The sequence below is a fragment of the Molossus molossus genome, unplaced genomic scaffold (genome assembly GCF_014108415.1).
Source record: "Molossus molossus isolate mMolMol1 unplaced genomic scaffold, mMolMol1.p scaffold_m16_p_15, whole genome shotgun sequence".
NCBI classification, from domain to species: domain Eukaryota; kingdom Metazoa; phylum Chordata; class Mammalia; order Chiroptera; family Molossidae; genus Molossus; species Molossus molossus.
In genome coordinates this window covers 55,564,983-55,591,071 of record NW_023425350.1, presented here as the reverse complement: position 1 = coordinate 55,591,071, position 26,089 = coordinate 55,564,983, and the positions used below count along the sequence as shown (strand labels likewise).

At 39.6% G+C, this 26,089-nt stretch overlaps 1 protein-coding gene across 1 annotated transcript; it reads right to left on the bottom strand.

Annotated features, from left to right (window-relative positions):
• Positions 1-1,682: 1,682 nt before the first annotated feature.
• On the bottom strand, positions 1,683-20,473 carry POLE4 (DNA polymerase epsilon 4, accessory subunit). Its single transcript, XM_036262424.1, has 4 exons — positions 20,255-20,473; positions 19,497-19,581; positions 18,781-18,822; positions 1,683-2,003 (listed from the first exon to the last, which is right to left on the bottom strand). Exons 1-4 carry the CDS (start codon positions 20,471-20,473, stop codon positions 1,990-1,992), a joined length of 360 nt encoding a protein of 119 aa, XP_036118317.1. The 3' UTR covers positions 1,683-1,989.
• Between the last annotated feature and the right edge of the window lie 5,616 nt (positions 20,474-26,089).

The window sequence follows — 26,089 nt, the reverse complement described above, 5'->3', positions numbered from 1 at the left end:
TAAAATGCCAGTAGCAACACACTAAAGTAACTTCATGTCCCACTAATGAGCTGCAACCTCTAATTTATGTTTTAAAAAGGCCAGCATAACCTTTTAAATTCCCATGTGCAATACTAGGAGGCTCATGGAAGGGCCTCAGGGATCTGTGTAACCCCTGAAATTATATGAAGAGTGACGGGACTAATCATAAGAAAAACAGACAAACCCATGCTGGGGGCATTCTACAGGACACCTCACCAGTGCAGGTCACGACAAATGAGAAACTGTCACAGATCAGAGGAGACTGAAGAGACATGACAAGTGAATGTAACGTATGTAGTATCCTGGATTGGATCTTGGAACAGAAAAAATGTATCAATGGGAAAATTAAGAAAAGCTGAAGTCTGGAGTTTAGTTCATAGTAACTCATAAATGTCAGTTTCTTAGCTTTAACCAATGTACCTGGCAATGTAAGATGTTAACTATGGGGGAACTAGATGAGGAGTATACAAGGATTCTGCACTCCCTTTGCAACTTTGTTGTAAATCTAGTATTATTCTAAAATAGTTTATTTACAAAACATTACAGAACTAAGTATCTGTGCATTTTTCTAGAGAGATCTATGAACTTTGTATCTTCAATCCATGACCCAAAAATACTTAAGACCTACTGTCCAAGGCATCCTGTTTTCCTTAACCACTACTTCCTAAATATTCTGCTTCTTCCCTGTTATGTCACCCACAACTTGCCCTCAAAAACAAAAACTAAATTTAGCCTGGGGCTGGGAGAGGGGAGAATGGTAAGTTATTGTTTAATGGACAGTCTCAGTTTGGGAGGATGGAAAATGTTCTGGAGATGAGTAATGGTGATGGTTGTACAACACTGTGAATATACTTAATGCCACAAAACTGTACATTAAAAATGGTTTAAATGGTAAATTTTATGTTATGTATATTTTATAATTAAAAACAAAAATAAAGGAATTGGGCCCTGGCCAGTTTGGCTCAGCAGTTAGAGCGAAGGCCTGCGGTCCGGAGAGACCCGGGTTCGGTTCCCGCTAAGGGCGCGTACTTCGGCTGCAGTTTGTCCCCGGCCCTGGTTGGTCGTGCGGGTGGCAGCCACTCGATGTGTCCCTTCACGTCGATGTTTCTCTCTCTCTCTCCCTTCCTCTCTCTCTCTCCCACTCTATTTGTACAAAAAATGGAAAAATATCCTCGGGTGAGGATAAAAAAAATAAATAAAAAAATAAAGGAATTGGTACTGATACATGCTATCACACAGATAAACCTTGAAAACATTATCTACATGAAGTCAAACAAACTACCACATATTATGATTCTAGTTACGTGAAAATGTTCTAAAATTGTGGTGATAGTTCTACATATCTGTAAATACACTAAAAACTATTGAAATATATACCTTAAATGGGTGAATTGTATAGTATGTGAATTATATCTCAACAAAACTATTAAAATGTTTAATTAGTTTTAAACCTAGGATCACATTCTTATGAAGACCTTAAGTGGTACCCACTAAATTCTGGAACCAGATTCGGGAGACATGCTGGAAAAATGAAGAACGAAGTAAATGAAAGACTGAGATTTAGAACAGCTGGCAGGGAAGACCAGGGGGTGTGTGACTGGGCACAGCAGCTTTCCAGTCACGGTGGCGAGAACAAAGGTGCGACTATGAAACACACTTGATTGAAGTTGATCAGAGACCTTTATTCTGGTCCCTCTCATTCATTAAGCAACCAACGCAAATCATTTTCTTTATCTCTGCCTCAAGCAGCAGCAGCTGTATCTAGGCAGAAATGGAAGACACAGCAGTAGAAGACCCTGTAGAGAAAAACTAACAAGTGAGATCTCTGTTTATTTGGCTTAGGTGAAGTTAGAACAGGAAAAGTATATAAGTGTGACTTTCCAAGGACTCCATTCTTCAAAGCTGAGGCCTGCAGAGGGCTAGCTGAAGGATACAGGTGAAGGCTCACAAATGCGCCCCACTCAGCAATCAATCCAAAGTACCTAGAAAGACAAAAAGCAATGTGTCAAGCAAGGTGCCTCAAGAGCTGATGAGTGTAGCATACTGGCAAGGTTAAAATGGAAGCTGCTTTGGTGCTGGCAGTTCTTTGCTACCAAAATACTTGTTTAGAAGATCCATCCAAAAGATCCTCAGGGAGAAACATGTCAGTACAAAGGGGCAGTTGGGAATTAAGCATACCGGTCTGAAGACTTGGATTAGAAATAGGAAAAGGCCTAAGAAGTTGTGCTAGTTAATGAGCATTTGTGGAGACGACACAGGGGGTGAGTGATTCAAAATACATGAGATAAATTCTCTAAGCAAAGAGTTTATAATTTTTTAAGAAAGCTCCAGTTCAAGATGAGATACTGAGCCTACAAGCTTCTATGTTCTATGCCTTCCTATCCAAGATCATTCCAAAGGGAAAAAAAATGTTTAAAAAATACAAATCTACAACAAAGAATTGGGGTAGGGGGTGTCCATCAGCAGATAAGAGATTTCAACAAAAAGCCGAGTAACAGAAATCTAACTTAAGTTAATATTTACAAATAGTGCAGAGGAAAAATGAGCGTAGAATGAACACAGAGGGAGCTGCAGCAGAGGTGGGAGCCCATCTGCCTAGGAGACCCACAGGGCGACTGCAGATTTAAGACACCAGGAATGATGGAAAGAGACAGAAACAATTGGCCCCACTACCACTAGAAAACAAGAATTTAAACCTAACTTGGTGGAGAAACATCAGAGGGTTCTCTTCTAAAGAACTAAAGGAATTTTCTGGAGAACTAGAGCAGCTTCTGAAAAAGCCACCTCGCACAGTAAAGCTCTCTGCATTCTGGCCTTTGGGGGACCCCACTGAAACATCTAGTCCCACTCCTGCTGACACTAAAGTAAAATCGCCAGGTAAAAACCACATACACACAGTTTCCAACAGCCTTCTTGTTCCCTCATTTTAAAATAGAATGAAAATTACCAGGCATCTGAAGAAATCCTACACAATGAGACCAAAATTATGTTTTTCAAAAGAGTGAGAATATAAATTCCTGCTGAGACCAACTGATAAAGCTGACTTCTTTAAAGGAGACAAGATCACTGAAGAGAGAACAAACTAGAAGGTCAGAAAAATTACACAGAATACACCATGGAGAAGCAAAATTACGGTTGAGTTTTAATATCTGTTTAATGGAAATCCCAAAGACAAAGGTGACAAAACAACAAAGCAGAGCCTATATTTCAACAGTTATTGGCTAAGAATTCTCTAGGGCAGATCCACAGATTTAAGAACCCTAAGCATTAGAAATTTACACCTAGATACATCCGAGTGAAACTACAGAAATATCTAAGGTAAAGAAAAGATCTCAAAAGCACACTGAAAAAAAGAATGAACCAACTTCAAAAGAATAATAGACTAACAGGTAATTTTTCAACAGAAACTATGAAAACCAAAAATAGTAAAATTATATATAGCTCCAACATGCTAAAAGAAAAAAAGACAGCTACCAGAAGACCCAAACTAAAGTAAGTTCTAAATAATTTACTTCAGAAAGAAAAAAAATGATCACAAATGGAGGATCAGAAATATAGAATGGAAAGAACAGCAGAAAGTAATAAGTATGTGGATAAATTTATATATCACTGACTGTATAATGCAGCAATGATAATTCCTTATGTGAACCGACAAAGACAAAACAAAAGATAAAACAAAAATCCATGACAATATCACATGTATGGCAGAAGAGGGACTTAGAAATGGAGTTAATGGATTCTAAGATCCCATTTTGTTGAGACTGAAGGGAAAGGTTAACATTAGGCTTTGATAAATTAAGGATACATGAAGTAACTGATAGAGTAACAACTAAAAGAACAGAACTAACTAAAACAACTAACTTCCAAAAGAATAGGGAAAAAAAATGGCATAATAAATTATACTAAAAAAAAAAAGAGTAAAAAAATAGAGAAGAAAAATAAATCATGGACAAGACAAATAGAAAGCACAAAATGAGATGGCAGATTTAAATCCACACGTATCACTAATTTCATCAAATATAAAGTGTGTGCCAGTTAAAAACAGCCAGCCTGAACTTTCAAAATAATCCAATTATGTATGGTTTACAAAAATATGGGAAGGTAAAAGTAAAAAAAAATTAAAAATATATACCATGCAATTAGAAATAAAGAGAGAGCTAGTAAGATGTAATAATATTAGAACAGGAGGGACCTGGAAAGTATCATCCTAAGTGAAACAAGCCAAACAGAGAAAGACAAATTTCATATGATCTCACTGATTTGTGGAATATAATGAACATAACAGTTTGAGGAATGGGGTAGCCCCAGAGACGCGGAAGCGGGGTACAGACTGACAATCCCCTAAGGAGAGGGGAGGTGGGAGAGGGATGAACCACAGAACTTATATGCATGTATGCATGAACAGTGGACATGGACAACAATCTGGGGAAGGGGCAGGGAGGGAAGGGGGAGGGGGGAATCAGTGGGGGAAAAAAGGAGAATCATCTGTAACAAAAATTAATCAATAAAAAAAATAATAATAATAATATTAGAACAGACTTTAAGGCAAAAGCACTACTAGAAATAACAATGGTTAATTTATAAATATAAAAGACCCAAATACTAATAGTATATAACAATATTAAATGTATATATACCTAATCACATGGTCTCATAATATATAAAGAAAAAATAAACCCATAAATATAAGTAGAAATATTCTACAGTCATAGTGGACTGTAATATACAACTCTATAGAACTGATGAAATAGGCAAACAAGAGAAATTCAGTAAGAACACAGAAAATCTGAACTCTGCAATAACCAAGTTTGACATTACACCCAACAACTATAGACTATACGTTTTCTTCAGGAACACACGAAACAATCACAAGGTTGACCATACACTGAGGCCATAATGTAAGGTTCAAATATCTGCCCAAAGGCCAGAAATAATAGAGAACATTTTCTAAAAACAAGGCAATTATCATTAACAACAACAAAAAAAGATAACTATAAAATTCTCAGATTTGGGGAAATTAAGAAATATTCATCTAAATAATCCACAGGCCAAAGAAAGCAATTTAAAAATATTTCAAACCATTCGGCCGGTGTGGTTCAGCGGTTGAGCATCGACCCATGCACCAAGTGGAAACCAGTTCGATTCCCGGTCAGGACACATACCCAATCCCCAGTGGGGAGCACGTAGGAGGCAGCCAATCGATGTTTCTATCTCTCTCTCCCTCTCCCTTTTTTTAAAATCAATAAAGAAAACAAATTTTTTTTAAAGTTTTTTCAAACCAAATGACAATAAAAATATTACCTATTAAAACTTGTGAGGTGCAGCTGAAGCATAGCCTAATGGGAAATTTGTAACTTAAAACGTATATAGTAGAGCCTGGCTGGTGTGGCTCAGTGGATTGAGCGTCGTCCCATGGACTGAGATGTCCCGGTTCGATTCCTGGTCGGGGCACATGCCCAGTTTTCCGGCTTGATCCCCAGTGAGGGAGAGTGCAGGAGGCAGCTGATCAATGTTTCTCTCATGTTAATGTTTCTATCTCTCTCCTTCCCTCTCTAAAAGAATCAATAAAAATATTTTTAAATGTATACAGTAGAGAAAAAGCCTATAATTAACAAACTAAAAATCTACCTGAGGACATTGAAAAGAGCAGCAAACTAAACTCAAAAAAAAGTAAAAGAAATAATAAAGAGCTAGTAAAAGAAACTAGTGAAATATAAAAAAATATATTTGTTAGAGAGAATCAACAAAGTCAAAGCATGGTTCTTTGAAAACATTAAGAAAACTGATAAACTTTAGTGAAAGTGACCAAGGACAAAGAGAAGAGGTCCTGATAATACGAAGAATAAAAAAGGGGATATCAATAAATACCTGATTACATTGCAAAGATAATAAAAGTATACTGTGAAGAACTTTATGCCAATAAATTTGAAAATTTGGGGAGGATCAGAATAGCTTCTAGTCAGTGGTGTAGTATGGCGAGAAAAAATTTGAAAGATAAGAATTAAAAAGAATGTCACAAAATTGTCATTATTGTAAGATAATTGCTGTGTGATTAAGAAAATCCAAAGGAATGAATAGATTAGTAGTATTTTCAAAATAATATTTTTAGAAAGATACCACTAACAATAACATTAAAAATACTTAGAGGAAAATATCTAGCAGTGTATGTCAAGATTTCTTCAGGTAAAATAAAACATTTACTTTTAAAAAATTAAAGATCTAAATAAATGAAAAAAACATACCACGTTCATGGACCAGAAGATTCACTGTTGTAAAGATATTGTTTTTCCCCCAAAGTAATCTATGGACTCAATGCCATCCATATCAATATCCCTTTTTCTGAAAATGTGACAAGCAGATTCTAAAATGTACATTACAATGCAAAGAATTGGAAGATGGCGGCAGGCAGGACCAGAGGGAGGGTGAGTGTGTGAGAGAGTGAGCGAGTATGTGAGAGTGTGTGAGTGGACATGAAGGTGGACGACCAACCCCAATCAGTGCAGAGACGTGCAGCAGAAGGTTACTGTGCTATGGACAGGGAGGAGCCGGCTACCGCAGTAAGCAGCCCTTCAGGACGCTTCTCCCTGCGCCACGGGGAGGTGCTACCATTTTGGAAGATCCCAAGTCTTCCCTGGGAGGAGGCAGTGGGAGCAGCTAGAACCTAGCAACCTGAGCCCACCAGCACACCTGATCCATCGACCAGTGGACACTCTGTGTCAACACGGACCACTGCATAGTAGTAGAGCTCCCAAGATGCTGGTCGCAGAAGCCTCAGATAGCCCAGAGCCCAGCACAATCCCCCACAATAGCAGCCCAATCAGAGTCCAAATATACACCCAGCAACAGAGGCAGGGGAGCAGATATCCATCCCCAGGCAACAGAAGCATAGGCCAGCAGCTGAGACCCGTCCCCAAAAACTACAGCAAAAGCTGAGCAGGAGTCGAGCCCCATGGGGCAGCAGCACTCCCCAGCCACCAGCTGCGGGACCTGGAGCTCCACAGAGGCCTGTGCACTCCAGTAGCTCACAAGAGCAATGGGAAACCGAAGCCCGAGAGACTGATGGGAACAGCAGGATGCGAGGGCACAAGGGAGGCCTGTGCGACCCAGAAGAGACTATGCGATCTAGTAACCCGTGGGACCTGAAGGGTGCTAAAGCACCAGAGAGGGCTGTGCGACCCAGCAAGGACTGTGCCACCCAATTAACCATGGGACCTGTGGGGTGCTGAAGCACTGGAGAGGCCTGTGCAACCCAGCAGCCCATAACATAGGCATAAAGCCTGGTCCTCAAAGGGACTGTGTGATCCAATTACCCGTGGGACCTGGAGGGTGCGGGGGGAACCAGAAAGGCTTGTGGGACCTAGCTGTGTACCAGAAAGGCATAGAGGATGTGAAAATGGAAGTGGAGTGAATAGAAGCTACACAGACGATCTCCCAGGACCAAACAGGAATTACAACTAAAATAAAGACAAATCCTCAGAAAAAAGAAACAGAAAAGCAGCAGGACAGGACCATATAACCAGGGACACTGGTAGGAACTGCGGAGGCGCAAGAGGGTGGTGGGCTGGGAGCCCAGAGACAGCAGCAGTCTTAGCTGTGAGGAGCGCACTTGGGGAATAAAGACCAAGCCCACTCCACAGAGGAGAGAGCCTGGACAGAGGCTAAAATAGCCACAGCCACAAACCTGAGGGCAACGGCAGAGGGAGGGCAGACTGGGCTGGAACTCAGTGGGGACACCCAGAATTTGGAGGGCACTCAGAGTTTTTGCTGAGTTGCGGCCACAAAGCACAGTGGCCAGTGTGCTCCTTCCCAGAGCTGTGGGGAAAAGTAGCAGCCCCCCCCTCCTCAAAAATTCAGCCTTTCCCAGGTGAGGCAAAGAAATGAAAATTGAGGATCATTAACAACCAGCATCTATCCCACCCTCTGGAAACCCTCTTATGCAGAACACCAGGGCTACATTCCAAGGCACTGAGTAACTCAGACTACTAGCCACCAGGAAAAAGCTAGAGGATAACTGAATCTTTCCTGGGCTTGCAAATCTACCCAGAAAAGTAAGACTTGACAGTGGTGTTTAAAGTGGGCCCACCCAGGCTCATCCAAACTCAGTAGAGGGAGCCACAAACAGCAGAACTCCAACACCCACAGGGAAAATTTGGCAGGCTCCAAAACCCACTGAGATAGCCAAAATGATGAAACAAAAAAACAAATCCCAAATGAAAGAACAAGAGAACTCTATCGAACATGAGATAAATGAAATGCAGATAAGCAAATTATCAGAGGTAGAGTTAAGAGCCATAATCGTAAGGAAGCTGAACAGCATGAGTAAGGACATCAGCACCATGAGTAAAGATATAGAAACACTGAAAACCAACCAAGTGGAAATGAAGAATGACATAGCAGAAATTAAGAACACATTGGAAGGACTAAACAGCAGAGTAGAGGAAGCTGAGGACCGGATCAGTTAATTAGAAGACAGGATATAAAAAAAAAAAAATCAACCAATCAGGAAACCGAAAGGAAAAAACAATTATAAAATAGGAAGACAACTTAAGACAACTGTGGGACAACAAAAAACGTAATAACATTCACATCATAGGAGTCCCCGAAGAGGAAGAAAATGGGCAATGGTTAGAGAATATATTTGAAGAAATAGTGACAGAAAACTTTCCTAACTTGATGAAGGAAGAAGGCATTCAAGTTCAAGAAGCACAGAGAACCCCAAGTAAGAAGAATCCAAACAGGCCAACACCAAGACACATAGTAAATATATGCCAAAAATTAAAGACAAAGAGAGAATCCTAAAGGCAGCAAGAGATAAGAAACAGGTTACCTACAAAGGAAACCCCATAAGGCTCTCAGCTGATTTCTCAACAGAAACACTACAGGCCAGAAGGGAGTGGCATGAAGTAATCAAGGTCAAGAAAACAAGGATCTGAATTCAAGACTACTCTATCCAGCAAGGCTATCATTCAAAATAGAAGGTCAAATAAAGAGCTTTCCAGACAAAAAAAAGGCTAAGGGAATATATTAACACCAAACCACCACTGCAAGATATGCTAAAAGGACTGCTATAATTAGTAAAAGAAACAGAAAGAAAAACATAAGCACACTAAACAAAAATGGCAATAAGTACATATCAGTTATCACTTTAAAAGTGAATGGTTTGAATGCGCCAATAAAAAGACACAGAGTAGTTGACTGGATAAGAAAGCATGACTCACATATATGTTGTTTACAAGAGACCCACCTCACAACAAAAGACTCCCATAGGTTAAAAGTGAAGGGATGGAAAAAAATCTTCCAAGCAAATGGAAAGGAGAAAAAGCTGGGGTAGCAATACTCATATCTGATAAAGTAGATTTCAAATGAAGACCATAACTAGAGACAAAGAAGGCCACTACATAATATTGAAAGGATCTATCCAACAGAAAGATATAACCTTGGTACACATATATGCACCCAATATAGGAGCACCAACATATATTAAAAATCTTCTGGAGGACTTCAAAAGAGAAATCAATAGCAATACAATCATAGGAGGGAACTTCAACACCCCACTGACATCACTGGATAGATCCTCTACACAAAAAATTAACAAGGGAACATAGACTCTAAATGGAGTGCTAGATCAAATGGATTTAATAGATATGTACAGAGAATTACACCCCCAAACAGCAGAATTCACATTTTTCCGAAGTGCACATGGGACATTCTCAAAGACAGACCACATGTCAGGACACAAACTAAGTCTCTAAAAGTTCAAGAAGACTGAAATCATATTAAGCATCTTCTCAGATCACAATGGCATGAAACTAGAAATTAATTGCAACAAGAACATGCAAAGACATTTCAACACATGGAGGCTAACTAGCAGGTTATTGAACAATGAATGGGTTACCATGCAGATCAAGGAAGAAATTAAAAACTTCCATCTATGGGATGCAGCAAAAGTAGTTCTGAGAGGGAAGTTCATAGCACTACAGGCCTACATCAAGAAGCAAGAAAAAGTTCTAATAGACTATCTAACCTCACAACTTAAAGAACTAGAAAGCAAACAAACAAAAAAAACCCAGAGCAAGTAGAAGGAAGGAAATAGTAAAGATCAAGCAGAAATAAATGACATGGAAACCAAAAAAACAATTCAAAGGATCAATGAAATAAAGAGCTGGTTCTTTGAAAAGATAAACAATATTGATGGACCCTTAGCTAGACTCACCAAGAAACAAAGAGAGAGAACCCAAATAGACAAAATCAGAAATAAAAGAAGAGAAATAACAACTGACACCACAGAAATACAAAGGATCGTTAACAAATATTATGAAAAATTATACGGAAACAAATTCGATAATCTAAGCAAAATGGACAAATTTCTAGAAACACATAGTCTCCCAAAACTGAACTGGGAAGAGATAGAAAACCTGAACAGACAGATAACAAAAGAAATTGAAGATGTAATCAAGACTCTCCCAGCAAACAAAAGCCCAGGCCCGGACGGCTTCATGGGGGAATTTTACCGAACATTCAATGAAGAACTAATACCCATTCTCCTCAAACTATTTAAAAAAAATTCAAGAAGAAGTAAGACTTCCAAACTCATTTTATGAGGCCAGCATAATTCTAATTCCAAAACCAGATAAAGACACTTCAAAGAAAGTAAACTACAGACCAATATTCCTGATGAACATAGATGCCAAAATCCTGAACAAAATACTAGCAAATAAAATCCACCAGTACATCAAAAAAATTATTCACCATTACCAAGTGGGATTCATTCCAGGGATGCAAGGCTGGTACAATATTTGCAAATCAATAAATGTGATACACCACATAAACAAAATGAAAGATAAAAATCATATGATCATATCAATAGATGCTGAAAAAGCATTCAACAAAATCCAGCACCCATTTCTGATAAAAATGCTCAGCAATCTTGGAATAGAGGGATCATATCTTGACATATTAAAGGCCATATATGAAAGACCGACAGCCAACATTATACTCAACGGGCAAAAATTAAAAGCATTTCCCTTAAGAACAGGAACAAAACATGAATGCCCACTTTCGCCACTCTTATTTAACATAGTACTGGAAGTCTTAGCCACAGCAGTCAAACAGGAAGAAAAAATACAAGGGATCCAAATTGAAAGGAGAAAGTGAAATTGTAATTATTCGCAGATGACATAATACTATATGTAGAAAACCCCAAAGACTACATCAAAAATTTACTAGACTTAATAAATGAACTTGGAGGATTTCCGGTCAAGATGGCGACATAGGTAAACACAGTATGGCGTCCTCCCACAACCACATCAAAGTTACAACTAAACTACAGAACAATCATCATTCCAAACTGCCTGAAACTGAGCTGAATGGAAGTCCTACAACTACAAAATTAAAGAAGCAGCCATATCAAGACTGGTAGGAGGAGGGGAGGCAGACAGGCTGGTCCCACACCCACGTGTGGCGGATAAAAATCAGCAGGACACGTTGGCTGGGAAGGTCTTCCCTGAAGACTGAGGGGTCCTCATCTCACACCAGGCGCCCCGCTCACGGTTCCAGTGCCAGGAAGAGAAGTCCCCATAACTTCTGGCGGGAAAAACGAGCGGGAACGGAGGCTCAGGGAGGCTGAGGCAGCTGGAGCCCCTGGCAGCTCTTCTTAAAGGGCCCGCGCACGAACTTACTCAGACTCTCTCCCTCTAAGCTTGGAGAGGCAGCTCGAGGGGTGCCAGAGACATACAGGGAAGAACTGAACTGTTTGGCACTGGAACAAGAGCTGGAGAGGGGGCTTTCTTTGGGACAAACATGCTGTCAGAGGCCTTTGTTCCTTTGGTGAGCCCTTCACTGGGGCAGCAGACAGCGGCCATATCTGGGACTCTAACAACCTGGCTCACACTGGTAGCCCCGCCCTGGTGATTCCCTGAGGCCCCACCCCACCCAATTTTCAGGCCCACCCAAGCTGTTGCCAGTTGCTTAACCATAGGATTGGCCTGTCTTGGATCCTGCTTCAGGGTTTCCTAAATTCTTTCAAACTAGCAGCATCTGGTCTCAGCTAGCCCCATACCTCACGTTAAGTAATACATAGAAACAAACACAGGGAGGCAGCCAAAATGAGGAGACAAAGAAACAGGTCCCAAATGAAAGAACAGAAAATATCTCCAGGAAAAAAACTAAGCGAAATGGAGATAAGCAACCTAACAGATACTGAGTTCAAAATACTGCTTATAAGGATGCTCAGTGAACTTAGTGAGAACCTCAGCGAACTTGGTGAGGGTCTCGACCATAAAAAAGGACCAGTCAGAAATGAAGGAGGCACTAACTGAAATAAAGAATAATTTACACAGCTTCAATAGTAGAGTAGGTAAAGCCAAGATGTAAACCATCAATTTGGAATATAAGAAAGCAAAAAACACCCAATCAGAACAGCAAAAAGAAAAAAGAATCCAAAAAAAAATGAGGATAGTGTAAGGAGCCTCTGGGACAACTTCAAGCAGGCCAACATTCGCATCTTGGGGGTGCCAGAAGGAGAAGAGAGAGAACAAGAAATCGAAAACCTGTTTAAAACAATAATGGCAGAAAACTTCCCTAACTTGGTGAAGGAAACAGACATACAAGTCCAGGAAGCACAGAGAGTCCCAAACAAAATGAATCCCAAGAGGCCCACACCAAGACACATCATCATCAAAATGCAAAAGGTTCAAGACAAAGAGAGAATCTTAAAAGCAGCAAGAGAAAAGCAGTTAGTTACCTACAAGGGAGTTCCCATAAGACTGTCAGCTGATTTCTCAAAAGAAACTTTGCAGGCCAGAAGGGAGTGGCAAGAAATATTCAGAGTGATGAAAAGCGTGAACCTACAACCAAGAGTACTCTATCCTGCAAAGCTGTCTTTTAGAATCGATGGCCATATAAAGACTTTCCCAGACAAGAAAAAGTTAAAGGAGTTCATCACCACCAAACCGTTATTATATGAAATGCTGAAGGGTCTTTTTAAAGAAAAAGATAAAATATATGAACAAACAAAATGGCAATGAATACGTATCTATCGACAATGGAATCTACAAAGAAAACGAACAGGCAGAACAGAAACATTTTCATAGATACAGAGAACATTTTGTTGGTTGCCAGATGGGAGGGGGGTCGGGGGAATGGGTGAAAAAGGTGAAGGAATTAAGAAGAACAAATTGGTTGCTAGACTGACAAACCTCAAAGAGAAGGGGGTTGGGGAATGGGAAGAAATAAACCAAAGAACTTATATGCATAACCAATGGACACAGACAACAGTGTGGAAAAGGCAGGAGGGGGCAGGAGTGGGGAGAAGGGGGTCAATGGGGGAAAAATGAGGAACATCTGTAATACATTCAACAATAAAGATTAAAAAATAATAATAAAATAAATAAATAAATAAATAAATAAATAAATAAATAAATAAATGTGGCAAAGTAGCAGGATACAAAATTAACTTTAAGAAATCTATGGCATTCTTATACACCAATGATGAACTCACAGAAAGAGAAACTAAAAAAATAATCCCATTTACCATTGCGGCAAAAAAATTAAGATACCTAGGAATAAACTTAACCAAAGAAATAAAGAACCTATTCGCAGAAAACTACAGGTCATTGAAAAAAAAAAAATAGAGGAAGATATAAAAAAGTGGAAGCACATACCTCGTTCATGGATTGGAAGAATTAACATCATTAAAATGTCCATACTACCCCAAGCAATCTATAGATTTAATGCAATCCCCATCAAAATACTAAAGACATACTTCACAGAACTAGAACAAATACTTCAAAAGTTCATATGAAACCAAAAACGACCTTGAATAGCCATAACAATCTTGAAAAGGAAGAACAAAGTTGGAGGAATCACATTACCAGATTTCAGGTTATACTGCAAAGCCACTGTAATCAAAACAGCCTAGTACTGGCACAAGAACAGGCAGATAGACCAGTGGAACAGAATAGAGAACCCAGAAATGGACCCAAGACAACAAGCTCAATTAATATTTGACAAAGGGGGCAAGAGCATACAGTGGAGTAAAGACAGCCTCTTTAATAAATGTGTTGGGAAAATTGGACAGCTACATGCAAAACAATAAAACTAGACCACCAACTTACACATAAGAATAAACTCAAAATGGACAAAAGACTTATATGTGACTCGTGAACACATAAAAATCCTAGAAGAAAATGTAGACAACAAAATTTCAGACAACATATGCAGCAGAATTTTCACTCGTACATCACCTAAAGCAACAGAAACAAAGGAAAAAATGAACACACAGGACTATATCAAACTATAAAGCTTCTGCACAGCAAAAGATACAATCATCAAAATGGAAAGGCAACCCACTGTATGGGAGAGCATAATTGCCAATGATACATCAGATAAGGGGTTAATTTCCAATATATATATAGAGTGCTCATACAACTCAACAAAAGGAAGACAAAGAACCCAATTAAAAAATGGGCAGAGGAACTAAATAAACACCTCTCCAAACAGGACACACAAATGGCTAAGAGACATACGAAGAAATGCTCAAAATCGCTAATCATGAGAGATGCAAATTAAAACAACAATGAGGTATCACCTCACACCTGTCAGAATGCCCGCCATCAACAAATCATCAAACAAGTGTTGGCGAGGGTGTGGAGAAAAGGGGACTCTAGTACACTGCTGGTGGGAATGCAGACTGGTGCAGCCACTATGGAAAACAATATGGTGTTACCTCAAAAAATTAAAAATTGAACTTCCATTTGACCCAGTGATCTCACTTCTAGGAATATACCCTGAGAAGCCTGAAACACCAATCAGAAAGAATATATGTACCTCCATGTTTATAGCAGCACTATTTACAATAGGTAAGATCTGAAAACAGCCCAAGTGTCCATCAGTAGACGAATTCATAAAAAAGCAGTGGTTCATGTACACAATGGAGTACTATGCAGCTGTAAGAAAGAAAGATCTCTTATCCTTTGAGACGACATGGAGGGACCTGGAAATTATCATCCTAAGCGAAACAAGGCAAACAGAGAAAGACAAGTATCATATGATCTCACTCATTTGTGGAATATAATGAACATAACAGTCTGAGGAATGGGGTAGTCCCAGAGACATGGAAGTGGTGTACAGACTGACATTCCCCAGAAGAGGGGATAGTGGGGGGAGAGATAAACCACAGAACTTATATGCATGTATGCATGAACAATGGACATGGACAACAAAGCCAGGGACAGAGCAGGGAGGGATGGGGGGGGGGTGTCAGTGGGGGGAAAAGGAGAAACATTTATAACAAAAAGAAATTAGTTAATTAAAAAATAAAAGGAAAGAAAATATTATGAGTCAGCTTAGGGAAGGGCCAGGGTGATCTTGCTCTTTGTGGCAAGGGAAAAGGCATACTCTAGAAAGCAGGAATCAACCTACATGTTTTGTTGTGGAGATAATAACAGAATCGGGGACAATAACTTTAAACTGGTTTGTTCACATTCCACTCAAATATAATATCATCAGAAGCAGACTCAAGTCTGCTTTGGATTTGAAATTTCCAGGCTTGCTGTATTGTACCATGATTTACTGAGATATAAATCAGAGATACAAATACCTGACACTCCCTTCTTTAGAAGATTAAAATTATGATTCATGATTTAATGCCAACAACTCTTGTTATGTTATACAAGGTACTTTTAAAATAACAATATCTTACATTTGTATTATATTTTATAGTGTCACAGTCACTATTTCATAAGTGTATTCTGTATGATTGTCATGTTAAATTTCTGGAAAATGAAAAAATAAATAAAATGCAAAGAATTGAAAACAGTCAAAACACAGAATAAGGTGTGAAGATTTGCTCTCTCCAATAAAGCTAATTAACATTGATTCAGTGCAGTACTGACATGGGAATAGACAAACAGATCAATAAGAGAGAAGAAAAAGCCAAGAAATAGCCTTGATTTAAAATCAACAAAGACAGAACTGCATAGAAAATGATATGGACAAATGGATATCCAAACAAGAAGGGGAAAAAAAGAAAGAAATTGGACCCCTACCTCAATCCAACAGATAAAAAGTCTACTCGAGTTTTATGAAAGACAAACTACATAAAGATTTTAGTATACAGGACCCTGGGTTAGGGAAAATTCCCTATTAAACTGGACACAAATAGCATTATCAATACAGTATATATCTATACACACTCAAGAGTATTCATAGCAAACTGTTCATAACACCACACAAAAAGGGTTACCTAAACATCGACATTAAACAGTTCCATTTTGGTATTGTCACATAATAACATGCCATACAGCAAAGAAAATGAACAAACCAGATATATGTGCAACCACCAAGATGAATCTCATAAATTAATTAACAGAAAGAAAACGGCTATGAAACAGATGCTGACCTATGAATACATATAGTTTAATTCCATTTGTAGAAAGTTCAAAAAATAAATAAAACTAAATCCTCATATTTAAAGATGTATGCTTCTATGGTAAAATTATAAAGAAAAATCAAGGAAGTAATTACCAAAAATTCAGAATACAGTTATGTCAGGACAGGGCATGGGAAGAAATATGATGAAGAAGAAATATATATGGAGCTTCTGAGGCTAATAATATTCTAGCTCTTGGCCTAGTTGTTGGTTACAATGCTGTTCATCTTTTTTTTTATTGACTATACTTTTGTTCATGTTATATTTCATAAGGAAAGACTTACACAAGAATACACACATATAAATTTGTTTGCATAAATATCCAGAAGATTACAGAGCCTAATAACAGCTGCCTACAGGGAGGAGACCTGTATGAAGTATTAAGGGATGGAAAGGGTTCAGGAAGACTATTTACAGTACTGTTTTTCAAATTCTACAGTCAACCTACAGGTAAAGCATGGAAGATTTCATTCTGATAAGATGATATAAATGAATGTTATCAGCCTCAACAATGTCAAAGAATAAGTGTAGATAACACAAAGCAAGAGCTAGAAGTGGGCTAAAAACAAAAATGGAAAAGGCAGGTACAGTAGTAGTCTCACCTAACAAAGCAAGAGACAAGAAATATGTTGAAATAAGTTGGGTACAACAAAAAGTAGTCATTTGGGTACGTTATATAAACTGTAAAGGTAATAAAGGGATAATAAATAAACATCTTTAGTTGGTAAATCAAGGAGGAAACCTATTATTTAGAAATATAGCCCTGGCCAGTTTCGCTCAGTGGTTGGAGCGTTAACCTGCGGACCAGGGGTTCGGTTCCCACTAAGGGCACATACCAATAATAATAATAAATAAATAAATAAATAAATAAATAAATAAAATTTAAAAAAAAAATAGAAATATAAGTAACCATCTGAAAGCTAAAAACAGAACAAAATGGTGAGGGGCAACAACTGCATTCCATTATATGCCATTAGGTAACTATTTGATTTTTAAGCATAGATATATATTGCCTTGATTAAGAAAGAAAAAAGTAATTTTCTACTTAGAACATACACATCTAAGAACATAAGAACATTTATTTTACTGGGCACAAAATAATATAATACTGACTATATCCACAGGGGATAAAATGGTCAAAATTCTGATCTATTAGTGTAATACAGCACAGAGAATTCAATTATAGAGTATTGGATCAGAAAAATGAAATGAACACATCTACCACTCAATAAATGGCATTTATTAAAAATCCAAGCTAAGCACTGTGCCATGGGAGAAGCTGGGATGAAAAACTGCATAAGATCACTCCACTTCTGTTCCAGGCACCTTCCAATTAACTTATTATCCACAGGGCACTAGTATTATGTCTTTAAAATACAAATCTGATCATATTACTCATCTCTGAAGAGTGGTAATTAAAAACAAACAAGTAAAGGTAGGCTCCCAATGTTGTTTTATTGGAAAACTTATAGCAAGTCAGTCATAAGACATTGCTTGCCTCAGGTAGACAGCTAACAAGTTGTTTTTAATAATGAGTACATGAACGGTGAAGCTTATGAAAATTCTATAAATTAAGAAAATACTTGAAGCTGCTCATGGGAATTTATCTTTAAAGACATTTAAAATAATATATCAAAAGGGCTGGGGGGCCTAGATTGATACAAAGACACAAAACAAAGGTGTAAATATAATGAAATAAACAAATCAAGAAGATTTTAGAAGGTAATAAGGCTTGAAGGAGGTAATGAGAATACCTTGGTATAGTGAAGTCAGAAATAGTTCTGAGAGAAGGTAGTTAAAATGAGATATTTCAAGTATTTTCTATTTCAATGACAAGATTTAGTTAGTAAACATGAGTTAATCTAAAATTCCTAAGAACAAACATATACAGGTAAGTACAGAATCTCTCACCACAGCAAAATAAACACTTAACACAGACTGAAGAAAAAAAGAACAAGAATTAATCCTTTAAATGTTGGCAATTGTTTCTGATTTCTAGCATTATGAGGGGGGAAGATTTATAACTAAGTGGAGATCAAAGTAGAAATTAAACTTCATAATTCACCTAACTCCACTGGGGTCTTAATTTCTCTCCCATTTCTTTATGATTAGCAATTCTCGGGCAGAAGGTCTAATTTCCCAAGGGAATTAGAATTTCTAAATCTCACCAGTTTTAGCAAGTTAGTTTTTCCTGTCTTAATAGGAAGTAGGGAGAAAGAATTAACCCTACACAAGGAGGAACCATGCTCCATTTTATATAATGTTTTGAACTTAGAGTATTAGCATGGAAAAGACACCTGGAAATAATTACCCACTGATAGAGAACTTACCTTCCAGAAAAGCAAATTCATCCACAGCTTCTATTGCATTATCTGAAACACAAGGTAAAGGAACACCTGATTACTTCTGGTCATTTGGATATAAGCCCCCAAAAAGCACAACCCACACACTGAAGGGGCAAAGAGGCTTTATGCAAATCAGGGCATTTATAAAATTTGTCCTTCTGCTATCTTGAGACCCATTTCTACTCTGCCACCAAATCTTACCTATCAGCTCTCTCTCTCTACAAGAGTAAGAAAAGCATGAGCAAATTCTGTTCAGTGAAGGAAACCTCTTATCCCTGAGCATTATCAGAAAAGAGTTTGGCAATATAGCAGGGTGAGAATACAATGTACCAAAGTTCACACATATATGACAGTTACCACCTAGAAAGAAGAGTCAGAAATCAAACCCCCGTTTCTGGGGAAAGAGAAATGTCAGGCCTGCTACAACATGGCAGAAAGCACAGAGAGACCTATCTAGTCAGCTTTGGCAACAGCTAGACTCCTTTCATTCTCTGCCCCAACATCCCTCCAGCCTCTCAAAGCATGTAGACTCTAACAGTAAGTCTTTCTGGCACCACGCAGTCCAACATAAAACATAACAGAGAGAGAGACTCTTTGGCATCTCTCATTTTACAGTGATGCCTTTTTCACTAGTAAGAGGGAAAGCTTCACCCAGTCCCCCTTGTCGGCCCCTGGTACCAGATACCACAGAGACACTCTACCCAAATCTCTCCTCTGGAGGGTTTTCCTCTTTCCTTGTTGGGCACAGCAGTAGGCATCTTTTGCAATAGTCTCCACAAACAGTTCCTGTGAAGCAAACAAGAGAGGTGTTCAGTAAGCCCTCAATTAACGTTCTGAGACTTTAACCAAACACTATAAAACGAAACCAAAGGCTAAGTGATACAAACAGCAGCTAAGTTTCCATGGCATCTCATCAACATTGTATGGAAATAGTGTTGAACAAAAACGAAGTTATTTGAGGATCTGCTGTATGAGTGGGTACCGGTACAATTTTTGAGTGTTCCTATATGTGAGTAGGGGAGGGGTGAAAGGTCTCAGATGCTTGGGGAGGCTCTCAGGGACACTGAAAGTTGTCCTGGACTTCAAAAAGGTCTATCCCCCCGTCCCCTTCCGCAGTAGCCCAGGACATGCCTCTCCTCCCTCATTTGTAGATTCACCCCGCTCATTCGCTTGAGACTGCTACAACTTCCGTGGGAGACACTGGAGATGCAAATAAAAGTAGTTGTGAACGCCCTCAGGACGAGGCAGGTGTGTTGGATCCTCCTCCTGTCTTCCCTTTCTACACTCACATCTCAGTCCAGGACCAGCACCCCTTACTTCCGGGTCTGCAGCGCACTCCGCCCAGACGCCCCTCTTCCTCCTCCTCCTCCGTCCCAACTCCCGCCCACGCCGCCGCTAAGCCCCGCCCCTCGCCACGCTCCCCGCCCGCGTCCTTGAGCCCCTCGCGCTTCCGTCGCACCGCGGCTCGTGCCAGAATGAAAATGGCTTCCTGTCCTGCGAGCGTGACGTCGGGGTCCGCCTTAACCAAGGCCTTCACTCGCGCCAGAGGCAGCCTAGAGAGGCGAGCCCCAGGCGCACTCGTCGGAGCTTGCGGCGGCGGGACCGCTGCCTCCCCACTGGACCCCTCCTCCTCGCGGGGCGCCCCGCTTCCAGCAGCCGCCGCCGCCGCCGCCGCCATCCGGGCCCCGAGCGTGCTGCTCGCGGCCGCCGACTGCGCGCGCGCATGCGGCGCCAGCCCCTTTCCCGCGCTGCTGGAAGCCACGCCCTCTCTGGGTGCGTGGCCCCGCCCCTCACGCCGCCCAGGCTCCTGGGAAGCCCAGGGGGTTGAAACCGCGCGCGGCGTGTGACTGCTTAGTATAGGGCTCGCTGACTCACTGAACCGTAGTAGCCTCCTTTTCTGTTTCCGGTGACTCTCCGGTGCCGTCCGGCCTGGTTGAGCCCAGACACTGCCCCTTAGTTGATGAATATGGTGGCTGGGACGTGCTGGTGCCTAGAGAAGCGCTCAGATGTGGAGAAACCCAGACACGCCTGGCAAGAGTCTTGGTCAACACAGACTGATACCCAGGACTGAGAAGGGCAGGTGCCCAAGGGAGGCCCGCACCTTCCCCCGAGAGCCCAGTGTGCGGGGAAGAGGGTACCGAGGAGGGCGCGAAATTTGGGCCAGCTTCAGAGAAAACAAATGCAGGTGTAGGAGAGGTAGGACTTTGACAGACAGAAATGGAAAAAGTTTAGTCCAGACAGGAAACCACAAGAAAAAGGCACACAGGCTGGGAAACATGACGTTGTTGCCATCGCAAGGCGTCCACATTTATTCAGCCATGAGTTGCATCACAGCATTGCTTCTCAGACTTTGTTCACAGGATCCCTTTACACTCTTAGAATTTATTGAGGACCCCTCTTGTTTCTGTAAGTTACATTGATATTTATTGTATTAGAAATTAAAGTTTTAAAATATCCATTTAAAATAACGAATGTACTACATGTTAACATAAGTAGCATTTTATTTTTATCCTCAAACGAGGATGGAAACATGATGTGAAAGGGACATATCGAGTGGCAGCCACCCACACAACCCAACCAGGGCCAGGGACAAACTGCAACCGTGGTACATGCCCTTAGCGGGAACCGAACCCAGGTCTCTCTGGACCACAGGCTGATGCTCTAACCGCTAAGCCAAACTAGCCAGGGCATAAGTGGCATTTTTTAGGCAGTAACTTCTTTTAAGAAATGAATGGTATTGATTGAGTTGAGTGAGCACTGTCCAGTGCACTGTCTGGGTTGCCGGGCTCGATGCTCTCTAGATGGCGTGCAGGAGGTAGCCAATTGATGTTTCTCTCTTACCCTCTCCCTTCCTCTCTAAAATCAAAAACATATTTAAAAAATAATGAATTAATGAGAAAAGTCTCTTTAATGCCTGGCTTAGTAGACAACTGGATTTTCTTGCCGCTTCTGAATGTTAACATGATCACTTTTAACGTACATCTGGAAAACTCCACTTCATCTTGAGGGAAGGAGAATGAAAACAGCAGATAACCTCTTCATATTATTAATGAAACTGAACCTTAACTGTTTCTTTTAATGTCTTTCTAAAGACACTAATAACCTTCCTCCTAAAGCCCCAGCAGCAGCCAGGCCAGACCAGATCAGACTGGTCTCCATGGCTAGAGTCTTTGCAGAACAACTATCCTTGCCCAGCACATAAGCTTTTAATGTAAAAGGGCCTTAATACTTCACCCTCTGGTCATGCTGACTAGCCATTTTCTACACATGCAGTATGAAAAGACATGAAGCCTGGCTGCCTGGCATATGAGAACCAAAGACTTGAAAGACTCTACCCAATCATCTCCTCTCTGAATTGATCCCACCCTTTTCTCACCACAAAAAGCACTGATAGTTTGCTGGTGGGGAGACTGATTTAAGCCTTGCCTCCAGTTTCCTGTATGGCTGCCTCAAAATAAATCTTCTCTGCAAAAGACCCCTGCCTCTGGATTTGCCTTTTCAGCTGTGCAGCGGACAACGAACCCATTTACCTGGACTGATTACATTAAGAAAATGGTTTTGTCTTCATAGACCCCTAAAAATGGTCTCTCAGAACACACACACACACACACACACACACACTGGTCCCCACACCACACTTTGAGATCTACTAGCGTAGAGGAGTGGATATTTGCAAAAACAAGTTTAATCTAGGCAATTCTGTTTGTTTGTTTTTTAATATTTTTAAATGCTTTTTTTGGCAAAATAAGCCAATCAGAGAAAGACAAATACCACGTGATCTCACTTATTTGTGGATATAATGAACAAAACAAAGCTGATAAACAAAATAGACCCAGAGACATAGAAAGCAGTATGGTTCAGACTGACAAACTTTGGGGGAGGGGGAGAGTTGGCGGGGTAGGGATGAGATAAACCAAAGAACATATATGTATGTATGCATAACCAATGGACATAGACAACAATGCTTGGGGTGGGGATAGGAAGGAGGGTGTCTGGGGGGGGGGGAGGAGAAACATCTGTAACAAAAATAATTAATAAAAAATGCTTTTATTGACTTAGAGAGGGAGGAAGAGGGAGAGAGAAACATCAATGAGAGAGAAACATCCATCAATAGGCCACCCCTGCCCCACCCACCTGCCCCCTAAGGGGACTGAGCCCAAAACTGGGGCATGCCCAACTAGGAATTGAACCAGCGACCTCTGAGTGCATGGGACGACTTTCAACCACCTGAGCCACACCTGCCAGGGTGGCAATTCTATTTTAATAGCTTTCATTTTGTTAAGCATTTACTGTGTGCATGGTTCAAAGTGCTTTACATTTATGTGTGTCATATTGACTTACATTATTTTCATAATACCCTATTTGAAGTAGCAATATTTTAACCTTGTTTTACAGTTGAGAAAATTGAGACATGGTTAATTCACTGAGGAACAGAGTAAAGAAATGAAATGGAGTCACTAGAGTCAAGTTGCTAAATTACTAAAATCAAATAAGTTCAGGTATGAGAAAACAATTCTATTATTGTTTAGCCTGGGAACTTAAATTTTTTTAACTTTGCAGTGCTGCATCAATGCCTGGATTTATATCAAACCTCCAGATAACCTTCTGATTGATTACCCCCTGAAGGACTAAGGAAAGTATATTCATATATCCAGACTTTCTAATATCCATTATTTAAACCATCTGACATTCATTATCCATACCACCAGTCATCTATAGTATTACCCTCTTGGACCAATCCAGAGGCTAGGAATGCAGGACTGATTCTTCTGAAGAATGCACTTTTTACTGTAAGAACTCTTAGCTTTTCTTTCTTCAAAACACTCTGGATATTGCCTAATTGTGTTTACAGTTTGCAAACCTTAAGAACCTTGAATAAATTTTTATCATTTATTTCTAGCCAAAGCCTCCTGATTTTATTTACAGCTGGTCGATGTCACCCACAGGGGAATGTGGTGAAGCTAAGATGAGATTGAATTAGATAACATCTGAAATCATTCTCCATTACAAATGATGCAGTAAACTCTACTAACTGGATTAGCAGAGTGGTTCCACTGGAGCAGAACAAAAGGCTCAGAAGAGGGTTTGAGTCATTGAACATTTCACTGCAGCCTCTTTGGGACTTCAGTTCTGAGTCCATCTTCATATTACATTTGTGGGTGAAAGGCTAAAATTATCTTTAGAAGGCTACAAGAAGAAAATGTAAAAAAAATATATATCATGTGAACATTGTATGTAATAAACCAATGGTTAAAGACAACTTACCGTCTGCCCTCCTGGGGTAGGAGTTCTATCCAGGAGATGTGTATTCAAAGGAAACCAAAAACACTTTATTTCTGAATTATTTTTTTAAATAATGTGTTGTGTGTTGTTACAATATAAAGTCGGCTGAGTACATTGTAAAGATCTTATTGAGTTTATTTAACAATTGATGAATTGGACAGCATCTAACCAAGCAGATAGAAAGGAGCTCTGAGAGGATGTACAAAATGAAAGACTTTTATAGGCTGAAGGGAGCAGAACAAGAAGTTGTACAAGGCAAAAAAAAAAAAAAGCAGGTTGGTTATTACACGATAACTTTCCTTTAGGGTATGACAGGACTCAAGCAGATTACCTAACTAGTGTTGATCGGGTGATTTCTGATGGACTACTGTAATTTAAAATTCCATTTCTGGAAGAGCTGAAACTGTTTGGTAATGTGGGACTTAGCATGAGTGACCCTATTTGGGGCCTGTTGTTCTATTTTTAAATTGTTAAAGAACAAAATTCAACTGAGTAAATTTCAAAGATTATATTGGCTTCGTTTAGTGATTCATGAATCAGGCAGCATCCAATCTAGCAGATAGAAAGCAGCTTTGAAGAGCTGTACAAGACAAGAGATGATTATAGACCAAAGTGAACAGGAACGAGAAAGTTATACTGAATATTTGCTGATTGGTCAAAGAAGGATTACTTACATGGAGCAAAAGGAGATCTTAGAACCAGGTTAGGTAACTTGTGCTGGGCAGGCAAGTATTGATTGATTGACCCAGGCCTTCCTTTTCTGGAAGAGCCAAACATAGAAACTTAGTTTTGGTTTGCTGATATGGTGATTAACATGAGCAATTCCATCTTGGGCCCAGTCTGGTTACTTTAATATATGTGTGTGTGTGTGTGTGTGTGTGTGTGTATATTTGTGTGTACATATAGACAAACATTTGTAGGGTCAAATGTTAAATAAATTGAAGGGATAACAGAGGGCATGTTAAGGTTAAAAAAATAATAATCCATAGGACTGTTTAAAAGGGAAAAATAGCCCTGGCCAGGTGGCTTAGTTGCTTGGAGCATCATCGTATTCACCAAAAGTTTTCGGGTTCAATTCCTGGTCAGGGCACATACCCAGGTTGCAGGTTCAATCCCCAACAGGGACAAATACAGGAGGCAGTCAATCAATGCTTCTCACATCTCTCTCTCTTTCTCTCTCTCTAAAATCAATAACTGCATATCCTCAGGTGAGGGTTTAAAAAAAGGGGAAAATAAAGTATATTGAGCTTGGCCATAGAAACCTTGGGGTACAGGGATTGCTTAATCACTTAAAAGTCAAATCATCAGAAAGAGAAAGCATATTCAGAAATAGAAAGGGGAGAAACAAAAGGAAAAGTTTTTTGAAGTGCTAGATAATATTTAAAGAAATTGTTTGGCAGTAGTTCCCAATCTTTTCCACCTAACTGATTCAAATAGTTTTTCTCTACAGATCTTAGCATTATCTTTCTGGTTACAATAAATATATGTTACTCTTGTTGTTTTAAAAAAGTACAATAAAATTAAAAAGAAATAAAAAAATCTCCACCATAGTAAAACTGCCAAGCAAGAAGAAATGGTTTACAAAGAGTGGCAGACGTTCCATCGTGTACCAGAAGACATACCTGGTGAATAAATACACCCACCTAGATCAAAGACCATTAAGATAAAACACATCTCTTCTTCCAGACCAGATCAGGTCTAGCAGGATGTTGATATTCCAATCATCACTCCAAGAGAAAATAGGACCTTACCTGGCCAGACATGAATGAGGAGATAACATTGTAATTAATAAATATATAATATATTGAAATAGGAATTTCACGGGCACTATTATTTTTGATGAATAAAAATGGGAAATATTTAAAGTATACAGCATAATATTTTGATATGTGTATACATTATAAAATGATTACCACAATCAAACTAGTTAACATATCCATCACCTCCCATGGGTACCTTTGTGTGAGTATGTTATGAGAATATTTGAGATCTACTCTCTCAGCAAATTTCA

What these genes read in the sequence shown, in the direction of transcription:
- POLE4 (XM_036262424.1), bottom strand. Translation starts at nt 20,473, where the DNA reads ATGGCGGCGGCGGCGGCGGCGGCTGCTGGAAGCGGGGCGCCCCGCGAG. An exon ending in TCATTCTGGCACGAGCCGCG is followed by an intron (nt 19,582 to 20,254) that starts GTGCGACGGAAG and finishes TTTGCTTCACAG; the next exon opens with GAACTGTTTGTGGAGACTAT. An exon ending in CCTCCAGAGGAGAGATTTGG is followed by an intron (nt 18,823 to 19,496) that starts GTAGAGTGTCTC and finishes CTTGTGTTTCAG; the next exon opens with ATAATGCAATAGAAGCTGTG.